The following is a 12,014-nucleotide window of genomic DNA, read 5'->3' as shown; positions in this document are numbered from 1 at the left end:
CTCCCTGGGGACTCAAAGCGCTGTGACCCTGCATTATGCAGTCTCAAAGGCTAGGGAAAAGAGGTGAGTTTTTAGCCTTTTTTTGAAGCTGTCCAAGGAATTATAGGTGCCTGATTTTTTTTTAGAGAACAGGGAAAAATTGGCAGCGCTCCTTATCAGGCCACATCTGAGATGACTACCAACAGAGGCGTGCAGAGGCAAATACATACCTTGTATTCAAAACAGATGCAAGCTATGCACTAAACCCTGAACTCAGATTAAAACAGAATGCAAACTAACAATTGGGTGCAGCTAGCATTATGTAAAGTTACATTTCGCAAGACAGGCTGCATCACACTGACCAGCAGTATAGATGTACAGAGCCTATTTATAGGCAGGTTACACAGCTTGCATTCAAAACAAGGCAACAGAATGGAGGATGTTGGCTTCCAAAACAGTTTGTGCGCAGTTCAGTAACAGATTCTTCCACCGCGTTGAGGTTATATGCTTATATAGAAAAATAGTTCTACAATTGTTTATGCATTTTTTATAAATCTTCTAGCATGAAACCTACCAAACTATATTGTATTGTACCAAATGAGTTGTTATATACTGTAGATTTCTATGTATATAATTCAAAACCTTGGATAAATAATGAGACTTAAAAAAATCCAGGGCTGGAGCTGATTCCAAGAGTTTCAATGGTTTAGGTTTTGCCATTTTATATTTTAAAAAAAAGATTTCAATTCTATTTCAAACCTTGTTTCTTTCCTGTAGAGCCACTACTCTGTCCAAAAAGGGGCAGCTTTCCTTGGGATTGGAACTGATAATGTGATCCTAGTGAAGACAGATGACAGGTAACAATGCATACAAGTTAGTGTGAGAACGAGAAATTGGTACATGAATGTGTAAGACAATGTTTTTGTTCCTAAATTTTAATTGTATTTTTTTAAATGTATCTGTACATACTGTGTTGGTTGAAATCTACTTCCTGCAGGTGGCTGCGTGGCTCTGACAGGATGTAGATTTCAACTTCCACGCCACACATACCCACCGTTACTGCCAATTGTGTCGCTTTCTCTCCGCAGCAATTCACTCCATCTGTCGTCTAAATGACGGCAGAGCTCTGTGAGCCAGAGGGAGCCAATTTCATTGGATCTTGACCATGTGATCACTTTGAGCCAATCTCATTGGCTTACATTGATAGACAGGGTTAGGAGCCAATGAAAGCGGCTCTTGACCGGCACACAGAAAGGGGCCTGCGGCAATGGGAGAGCGGCGTGTCCAGTGACAGCGGCGGGTATGTGCGGCGATTCATCGGTAAATGCCATTTTGTGGTACCAGCAGTCTCTGGTCCTCAAGGAGCTGCTGTGCAATGGGTTAAAATGCGATGCTTTCTCATAAACGACATATTGTGATTGGGATATCATTGCCAGAAGAAGGGCTGTAGTTATACTTTTAAAGCTTTTTTTGTTTGTTTTTTTCAGACGACTTTCCGTCCGATTGATTTTCGATTCGATTTTCCGGTCGATATCCCGCTCTATTTTCTTATCTTTTCTTATTTCATTATTCTTTTCTTATTTCTTATTCTTATTCTTTTCTTATTTATTCCATTCACTTCTATGAGAAATCGATCAGAAAAACGATCGAAAATAAGATGGGACATTTCAGAAATTATGTATCGAACCATCTATCTGCCGAAAAAATACGTATGGTGTATTCCCAGCGTCTCGGTTCACACTTACGTTGAAGTGGCAAACGGATCCGTAAAAACGGATCTGATTACCGGTCGATCGGATCTGTTTTCTTCCTGTTGTTGTTCAGCTGCTTCCATTCCATTTCCTCAAATCCCCCCCGACCCCCATCAGCAAAGTGGATTTTGCTGTTTACAATGGTCTGTTTCTTCACTAGTTTGAAGAAACGTTCAGTTTTCTCGTTGCCCCTAATGCCACTGCTTCAGCTTCCGTTTCCGTTCTGCTGGGCTCAGCGGTCCAGAAAAATTGCTGCAGGAGGAAACTTGTGGCCCATCCTGCAGATCGTGTGGAACGGAAGCATTTGAATGGACGAATGTGAACGGATCCATAGGTTAACACTGGATCCATCTGCATCCGTTCCCATCTGGGAACAGAACGTTTTTTGCGCTAATGTGAACCGGGCCATTCTTTGTGAAGCTTTCTCTATTGCCCAGCATCCTTCTTAGACCATGGCCTATGTAATCTACTGTATTTGCATGATGTATGCACTCTGGAAAACTACTACAGCGAAGTCCCCTGTAACCAGCACAGGCGGGTATTGCCTAATGCCAGATTGCTTGAGCAGCCAGCTGAAAAAGCACAAACCTCCCCCCTTCCCCTGCAGCTAAAAATACTTACCGGGCCTCCAGCGCTGTTTTCTACCCTTCCTGTAGCTCCTTGTGGCTTTCTGATGTCCTTTGTGTACGGCTGCTGGCGTGTCAATTGACCAGCACCAGGTCATGTGACACGCCGGGAGCCATGCATGGACATGGGAAAGCCGTAGGAAGCTGCAGGAAGCATAGAAAACAGCTCCTGGAGGCTCGGAAAGTATTTTCTACACTGCAAACCCCCCAAAGTCCTGTCCCGCATGTCGGTTAGTTGAGACTTCCGGTTCACTGAATTCCAGATAATGGGGAGTTTGCTGGAATTATCTGTTTTGTAGAATCTTGTGATACACTGGAAGACATTGCACTAGTTTTGCATCTTCTGTGATGTTTGTCATGTCTGTCTTTAATTGAAAACAGAGGGAAAATTAAGCCAGAAGACCTGGAGCACAAAATACAGAAGGCAAAATCAGAGGTAATATTGATTAGAACATACAGTAGGGGAACAACATGAATTAATGGGGGTTATTTAGCATTGCCAAGGTAGTCCTGTTATCAGGGAAAAATGATGCTGTGGCCCAAGATGGCGCACCAGGAAATGACAAAATGATTCTCAGCCATCACTACAGTAACTTTATGCTCCAGGTGATCACTGGTGACTAGGGGATGAACAGAGAAACATGCACATGTATCAATTGTTCACTGTTTACAAGGTCGGATGTATACTTTTTGTGCCCCTAGGCCAGGTATGTTGTGGCTCCCATTTCTTGTTCAGCAGCAGCCCTCCATCCCATGTGCAGCCCCCTCTTCCATGTGTATCATCCATGTGCAGCAGCCCCCTCCCATTCCATGTGCAGCCCCCTCCTCCATATGTATCATCCATGTACAGCAGCTCCCCTCCCATCCCATCCCATGTGCAGTCCCCTCTTCCATGTGTATCATCCATGTGCAGCAGCCCCCCCTTCCATCCCATGTGCAGCCCCCTCCTCCATATGTATCATCCATGTACAGCAGCCCCCCTCCCATCCCATGTGCAGCCTCCTCCTCCATATGTATCATCCATGTACAGCAGCCCCCTCCCATTCCATGTGCAGCCCCCTCTTCCATGTGAAACATCCATGTACAGCAGCTCCCTCCCATCCCATGTGCAGTCCTCTCTTCCATGTGTATCATCCATGTTCAGCAGCCCCCTTCCCATTCCATGAGCAGTCCCCTCTTCCATGGGTGCCTCCGTGGGCTGCCACCGGCCAAGTCTTGGGCCTTTGTGGCCTTTCTAGAATTCTGGCCTTGCCTGTTTATTTCAATGGTGTCCAAGGTTTCTGCACGCTACAGCTACATCATGGCCCAGACAGGATATGATGCTCAGTGATCATGTCTACCCCAGCATACCAAACCAAAGAATAGCAATTTGGAATGCATTGGTTTAGTACATCAGGTCCAATGAGGATGACATCCCTGGAGCTTACATCTTTAAATACAAGTCAACATTGTAGCTCTCATATTTCTACCCTGACATGTTCTTTGTAAAGTGCACCTGTCATGAATGACATACTGTATATATGGAGGTTGCTATTCCAGATCTTCTACTTAAAATTCTACTTCCAAGTGACTTTTAAGCTGTAATATGTTATACGTTATACACCACTCACCTGGAACAAGAAATCCAGAAAAGAAAAGTATTAAAGACAGGGAATTAACATCCTGCCTGGATCAGGAGGAAGTTAGAAATGGCAGCCTCCATATTCCACTTATGTCAGGTACTGTATATAATAAGATACTTGAATAAGAATTTCCAGGTATTCACATGAATGTATAAAACACCATTTTTTTTCACTGTAGGGCTATGTTCCTTTCCTTGTTAGTACAACTTGCGGGACGACTGTTTTAGGAGCATTTGATCCTCTTTCAGACATTGCGGACGTCTGTCAGCAGCATGGTCTGTGGCTACATGTTGATGTAAGTTTCAAGCCTTCAGCACAGTAACCTTTGTTTTGATTTTTTAGCAAGTCTTGCTGTTCATCCATATATGTATCAACTGCTGCTTTCCTGAATGCAAATCATATACAACTAAAATCATATATAAATACAAGACCCTTTAAAGTGGACCTGAACTCTTGCAACTGACAGAAGGAAAACAGAGAAATGCACCCTGTATGTATTTAGAGAGTTTAGCCTTTCTAATTCCCCCTCATTTGTGTCTAATCACAAGTTGTAATTTGATCTCCCCCCTGTGTCACCTGCTTCCACGACAGATAAGCTCATTTGAAAGTGCAGGATGTTAATAATATGTCTGCTTCTATGAAAGCCGGAAGTAGAAACAGTGTGGATTTATTGCAGAATTTGTCTGAGCTGTAAGAAATAAATGTTTTTCTTTAAAGGTTATTATGTTGTTGCGTCTCTTTTAGAGTCTTCCCATACAAATTGTTTCTAGGTTGGGCCATTACACTGTGAGACCCTTTGAAGAACAGAAAAACAGTGAATAATGTGATTTGTTCAAAGTACTCTGCCAAATGTTACACAAAAGGCTTTGTTTTAAATAGAGCAACCAAGAATACAATTTTAATGAATTTATTGCAATACAACAGGCTGCCTGGGGAGGGAGTGCACTTTTATCCAACCGCTACAGGCATCTCCTGAATGGTATTGAAAGGTTAGTAACACAGAACTTGCATATATATATATATATATATATATATATATATATATATATATATATATATATATAATTTTTATTATATTTTATTTGTTGAAGGTCTTCCTGGTCCTTGGTGCGTCCTGTTGCTGCGCAGTTCCCAGTTAAAATTATTCCCTTAGAGTGTAAGCCTCCGAGGGCCCTTTTCCACTAGCAAGCGCGATTGCAAGCGCAGATCACATGCTTTTTCCACTAGCCACGTTTGCGACCTTTCCCGATGGGAACATATTGTGATCGTGACGAGAATTGCGCCGGCCGGCGATTGTCATTCAGCAAAAGGAGAATTGCGGTAGTGGAAAATGAGCACCGCAATTTACATGTTATGGCGGTGCGCTTTGTGAAGCGGATCGCAGCCAGTGGAAAAGGGCCCTTACCTGTGTGCTCTTCTCCATTACAACATGGACTCAGTGACTCATCTTCCCTACCTTGCAACCTGCGCACTATTGTTTATTATTATTAATTGTTATTATTACTGCTTCACTATTTCCAGTAACATTATTTAACGCTGTAATGTCTATCTAGATCTAAAAACAAGTTTTGTTTTGTGTTCCAATCTAAATTCTGAATGATTCAAATTTTTCTTGAATACTATTGTACATTGAATAATGGCCCATTTTTTTCTGAATAAGCTTCACCCCCTTTTATTTTACTACAGGGCAGATTCTGTGACCTGGAATCCCCATAAATTGCTTGGCGTTGGCCTGCAGTGCTCTGCTTTTCTCCTGCGAGACACAACAGTAAGTTGGCTTTATAAGAAGCATCATTCTTCTTTAGGGACGGTTTCCAGTTAGCTGGCGTATGATTTGCAGGACGCACGCGGACACTTGTAGTGAAGTACGCATCCGGCTCACTTAGCAGTGCCATGCATAGCTATAGGGACTTAGGTGCGTGCTGCAGCACATTGCAGCTTGTCATCCAGAATCGCACTGCAGTGCAATTTGGACGGCAAGCAATTGAAGAAAAACGCAGTGTTTCCCTGTGCAGCTTGCATGCGGGGAAACGCTGCAGATTTGTGCTGTATTCGCCACTAGTGAAAACATTCCCTTAGTGTTATGAAGATGATCAATACAATCATTAGTGATGACATGGACTGTTCGCCAGCGAACAGTTCACCATCTCTCTACTTCCAGATGGGTGAGCTGCCTCAGCTGAGCGCAGGCGCTCACCATCTAGCTACTTCTGGACGGACGAGCTGCGGCAGTAGTGCGCAGGCACTGGTCAGGCGGTGCGTGGTTTTGCTTGCGCCCGTATCCGGAAGTACTCTGCACATGCACACTACGTAGTCAGTGTGCGTGCTCAGAGTGCTCCCAGCCCGAGAATGCGATCAAGGACGCACATCACCGGCCCAGCGCCTGCGGATTACTGCCACGGATTGCCTGACCAGAAGTAGCTAGATGGTGAGCGCCTGCGCATCTACTGCCGCAGCTCATTCGCACATAAGGTAACTAGATGGTGAGCGCCTGCGCAAAACTGTCAACAGTTTGTGCCATCACTAACAATCATTACAGCATATCACTGAATATTCAATAGACACACACACAAAAAATATTGTCTATTAATTGTCTATTATAAGAAACTTTCAATGGAGCATTAGATACTGTAATTATTGGTTATCAGTAATTTTGTTTTCTTTTTGCAGGGGTTACTGGAACGATGCCATTCGGCTAAGGCTGATTATCTGTTCCAAACAGACAAGTTTTATAGTCTTAACTATGACACTGGAGATAAGTCAATCCAGTGTGGCCGCAGGGTGGACTGCTTGAAGCTCTGGCTTATGTGGAAGGCACTTGGAACTAAGGGACTGGAAAAGAGAGTCGACAGAGCATTGGAAAATGCCAGGTAAAAAAATTACAACCAGCACACAGAAAACTGTGTTTAAATCTGTAACGTGGGGAATTTATCCATGGAGAGCCCTAAGAATTTTGAATAGTGCGCTAAGAGAAATCTAAAACCCTTTTGTTGTAAATACTACAAAGTATAGTATATATCACGCTGATACGTGATGAGGTAGCGTAACTGGTATAATACACAACAGTAGAGAGTAAAGCGTAGTCAGGTTCAGGCCGTAGTCGTGCACGGAGTCAGAGGTAATGAAGTACAGAGTAGCTAGGCAATATCGTAGTCAATAAACAGTCAGGGTCATACACATAAGTCAGATGTCAGTCGAACAGGAAGGATGAAACAATAGCGAAGTAAGGGACAGGCGGAGTCGAACACGTGTATCAGATGGCAGTGGTACAGTAGGACAAGACAAGAGCGAGGTCAAGAGGCAGGCAAGAGGTCGGTACGCAGATAAATATACAATATGATGTTACTAATATAACATTACAATATGATAATTACAATACGATAATATTACGAATAAACTACAAAATAACAAACACTGACTAACTCGGTATAACGATCGGTGGGCGCAGAGAGTATCTGATTACCGGTGATCTGCAGTATCACCGGAAATACAGATATATACCAGATTATAAGTGATCTGCAGTCTCACCGATAATCCGATATACAAACTAACCTCTGTTCGCCTGAGTAGAGTGTAGTGTTTTGGTGTAACAGTAACACTAGGAGGCCTAGGCCTCAGTGCAGCAAGGAGAACTGCACGGATTCCTTCCGCAGACCTGAGCTCTCCAAGACGGGAGGAGTCAGACTGACAGTAGGAAGGAAAGTCCGAGAGTGACACTCAGGAAGAAGTGTCACTAACAGGACTAGGAACCGCCTCCAATCGTGAGGTCGGTTCTCGAGGTCGGACAAGCCAGGTCGTACACACACGGACAGATAAAGTACAAATACAGTAGGCAAAGGCGGAGTCAAAGTACAGGCAGGGTTCGGCAACGGGGTATCAGATATATCGGGGTACAAAATCAGGAGGCAGAAACAGAGTCTAGGAACGAGCCGAGGTTCGGCAACAGAGTATCAGAAATATCGAGGTACAAGGTCAGAGTTCAGGAGGATAGTCGAGGCAGGCAAAAGTCATAACAGATAATCACAATCAAACTAGTACTTTAGCTATCAATAATCTAGCTAAGTGTAGGATTACAGCTCCAGCTGGTCCCGGCACACTTAAGGATCTGACTACGGATCTGGGTGCTCCCACATATGTGATCGCACGCCAGACAAAGAGCAAGTGAACAGCCAGCAGTATATATACTCTAGGACCTTTCCAGGACCTCCCTAATTGCTGGTCCAATGAGAGCAGTGGAATTTGTCAGCTGACCCAGCTGGTCAGCCGACACCCTTCTAACTGCTATTTAAACTCTGCCTCTCTGCTCGCGCACGTGTAAGTCTGAATCTTGGTGGACTATCAGTCCCAGCCACACCAGTACTGTCATGCAATGTATCTAGTGCGGGGGCCGCCTCTGATGCGGATTCCGCCGTTCCCAATGCGGATTCCGCCGCACTGCCTATGCGGCATGCAGCGTTTTTTCCGCGTTGTGACGCCATGCTGGACGCGGAAACAGCCGCCTCACCTTGAGAGACGGCGGCATTTCCGCGTTTCCTTACAGTACCCCCCCCCCCCGAGGAGTGGACTCCGGACAACTCCTACCAGGTTTCTCGGGATGTAAGGCATGAAACTCCCTCCTTAACTCGTCTGCATGCATGCGTGAACCCGGTACCCACTGTCTCTCCTCAATGCCGTACCCTTTCCAATGTACGAGGTACTGTACCGAATTCTGTACCATGCGTGAATCCAATATCTTTTCTACCTCGTACTCAGGTTGGTCGTCCACCACCACAGGAGGAGGAGGAGTGGGACCCACATGGACTGCTGGTTTAAGCAGGGATACGTGGAAGGACTTTACCCCACGCATGCTGGCGGGAAGATCAACGGAATACGTAACGTTGTTGATCTTCTTGGCCACTGAAAATGGACCCACAAACCTGGGGCCCAGTTTATCTGAGGGCTGTCTCAGGGTTAAGTGACGTGTGGACACCCAGACCAAGTCTCCTGGCTGGAACTTCCACTCCAATGAGCGTCTTTTGTCAGCCTGACCCTTTTGACTCTGGAATGCCCTTTCCAGATTACTCTTCACCTTCCCCCAGATGACTTTAAATGCCCTGTGCCAGGCTTCCAGGGTTGGAAACGGAGAGGAGGCAACTGGCAAGGGGGAAAACTTGGGCGATCTCCCCGTTACCACCTGAAAAGGCGAAAATCCGGAGGAGGAATTTCTCAAGTTATTTTGAGCAAATTCTGCGAAGGGCAAAAATCTGACCCAGTCGTCTTGTGCCTCCGCAACGTAACATCTCAAAAATTGTTCTAGAGACTGATTTATCCTTTCAGTCTGGCCATTAGTCTGTGGGTGGTAGCCGGACGAGAAAGACAGCTTCATGCCCATTTGGTGGCAAAATGCCCTCCAGAATCTAGAAATGAATTGGACTCCCCTATCCGACACTATGTTTTCCGGAATGCCATGCAGCCGGAAAATGTGGATGATGAATAGGTCGGCCAATTCCTGAGCCGAGGGGAGTCCTTTCAAGGGCACGAAATGGGCCATCTTGCTGAAGCGGTCGACTACCACCCAAATGACCGACATGCCTTCAGACCTGGGGATCTCACCCACGAAATCCATGGACAAGTGGGTCCATGGCTCACTCGGGGCGGGCAAAGGCTGTAAGGTACCGACAGGTGCCAGCCGGGAGGGTTTACTCTTAGCACATACTGCGCATTCCCTAACAAATTCCCTGCAATCAACAGACAGGGAAGGCCACCAGGCACACCTGGCTACAAGATCCTGTGTTCTGGCAACTCCAGGATGTCCAGCATTTTTATGTGCGTGGAACATTTCAAGGATCTGAAGACGAAAGGGCAAGGGAATAAACATGACCCCTTCAGGCTTCCCTTCCGGGATGTCCTGCTGGAAGGGGCTCAACGTCTCCTTCCAGTCTTCCCAAGTCTCAATTGCAGCCAGCACCAATTTTCGCGGAACAATTGTCTCCGGGACGGAGGTCTGTGCTGTTTCTGGCTCAAAGCACCTGGATAGCGCATCTGCCTTAGTATTCTTACTGCCCGGGGTGTACGTAATCACGAATGTGAACCTTGAAAAAAACAGGGACCATCGAGCCTGACGAGGGCTTAACCTCTTAGCCCCCTCGATGTATTCCAGATTCTTGTGGTCGGTAAAAACCGTGATAGTATGCTCCGCTCCTTCTAACCAATGACGCCATTCTTCAAAGGCTAGTTTAATGGCTAAGAGTTCCCTGTTGCCTATATCGTAGTTTCTCTCTGCTGGAGAGAATCTCCGAGAAAAATAGGCACATGGGTGCAATCTACCCTGTAAGCCTGAACGTTGAGACAGCACAGCCCCCACCCCGACTTCTGAGGCGTCTACCTCAACAATAAAAGGGAAGGAAGTGTCTACGTGTCTTAGTATGGGTGCTGTGCAGAACAGCTCCTTCAAGGTCGAAAATGCCTGTAGGGCCTCAGGCGACCAGTGAGTAGTATCCGCCCCTTTCCTAGTGAGACTGGTGAGAGGTGCAATAACGGTGGAGTACCCCTTTATGAACCTCCTATAATAGTTTGCAAAACCCAGAAAACGTTGCAACGACTTTAACCCCACCGGCTGAGGCCACTCCAGAACAGCGGATACCTTGGCAGGGTCCATAGACAGGCCCGAGGTGGAGATTATGTACCCCAGAAAGGCGACAGATGTAACTTCAAAAATACATTTTTCCAACTTGGCGTACAGCAGATTTTGTCTCAACTTGTTTAGCACAAATCTGACATGGACCCTGTGCTCGGAGAGGTTGTTGGAGTAAATTAGTATATCGTCAAGGTATACAAGCACAAACCTACCCAACACCTCCCTGAATACCTCGTTAATCAATTCCTGGAAGACGGCTGGCGCATTGCACAACCCGAAGGGCATCACTAAGTACTCGTAATGCCCATCGGGTGTGTTGAAGGCCGTCTTCCATTCATCGCCCTCTCTAATGCGGATCAGGTTGTATGCACCCCTCAGATCCAATTTTGAAAAGATCTTAGCGTCTGTGACCTGCGTGAATAAATCGTCTATTAATGGCAACGGATAACGATTCTTCACCGTGATTTTATTTAGGCCCCGATAATCGATGCAAGGTCGAAGACCTCCGTCTTTTTTCTTAACAAAAAAGAAACCGGCCCCTGCAGGCGAGCGGGAGGGGCGAATGAACCCCTTGGCCAGATTGTCACGGATGTACTCCTGCATAGCCACCTTCTCTGGTCCAGACAAATTATACAGGTGACCCCTAGGGGGCATACAACCGGCACGGAGATCGATGGGGCAATCGAAAGGGCGATGAGGAGGTAACCTATCAGCAGCCTTGGGACAGAATACATCCGAGAACTCGGAGTATTGCTCGGGAACACCCTCCACATGTACCTTGGTCTGACCTAATACCACTTTTCCTAGGCACTGTTGGGAACAGAAGTCTGACCAACTGGTTAATTGTCCTGTCGCCCAATTAATCTGTGGCGAATGAAGCTGCAGCCAAGGCATACCTAGGACAATGGTGGAGGTGGTCATATGTAACACAAAAAAACGTAAACTCTCCCTATGCAGTACCCCAGTAATGACTTCCACTTCTGGTGTCTGGGACAGCGGACGGTCCCTTTGTAACGGGGAGTCGTCCACGGCAGTAACCTGGATAGGTGGTTTTACTGGGGTGAGAGGAATGTCCAACTTCTCTGCAAATTCGGAACTCATGAAGTTAGCCGCGGAGCCTGAATCAATAAAGGCCTCCGTGGCTTCAGATTTGTCCCCCCATGTAATCGTACAGGGGAGGAGCAATCGTCTTTCTTTCAGGGGTGCAAGCTGGGCGCCTAGGGTGTCACCCCTTATCACTCCTAGGCGGTAGCGTTTCCCGGCTTATCCTTATTAGGCTTAATGAGACAGTCTCGTACCCTATGCCCCCCTTCACCACAGTATAAACATAGTTGTTCCGACAATCTCCGTCTTCTCTCCACTTGGGTCAACTTAGACCGACCGATCTGCATCGGCTCAGGTGGAGGCAAGACCGGAGATG

General features: G+C 46.1%; 1 protein-coding gene across 4 annotated transcripts in view; it reads left to right on the top strand.

Moving 5' to 3' along the window:
• CSAD (cysteine sulfinic acid decarboxylase) overlaps positions 1-12,014 on the top strand; it is a 65,940-nt gene that overhangs the window by 37,102 nt on the left and 16,824 nt on the right. For all 4 annotated transcript variants that reach the window (XM_068267220.1, XM_068267219.1, XM_068267221.1 and 1 more), the window contains 6 exons: positions 757-836; positions 2,738-2,792; positions 4,157-4,273; positions 4,903-4,967; positions 5,665-5,746; positions 6,649-6,848. In XM_068267220.1, the coding sequence (XP_068123321.1) occupies positions 757-836; positions 2,738-2,792; positions 4,157-4,273; positions 4,903-4,967; positions 5,665-5,746; positions 6,649-6,848 (599 nt within the window). The remainder of the gene's footprint in view (positions 1-756; positions 837-2,737; positions 2,793-4,156; positions 4,274-4,902; positions 4,968-5,664; positions 5,747-6,648; positions 6,849-12,014) is intronic.

The sequence above is a fragment of the Hyperolius riggenbachi genome, chromosome 2 (genome assembly GCF_040937935.1).
Source record: "Hyperolius riggenbachi isolate aHypRig1 chromosome 2, aHypRig1.pri, whole genome shotgun sequence".
Lineage (NCBI taxonomy): Eukaryota > Metazoa > Chordata > Amphibia > Anura > Hyperoliidae > Hyperolius > Hyperolius riggenbachi.
The sequence above is the reverse complement of the archived record's forward strand: the minus strand, read 5'-3'. Positions and strand labels throughout refer to the sequence as shown.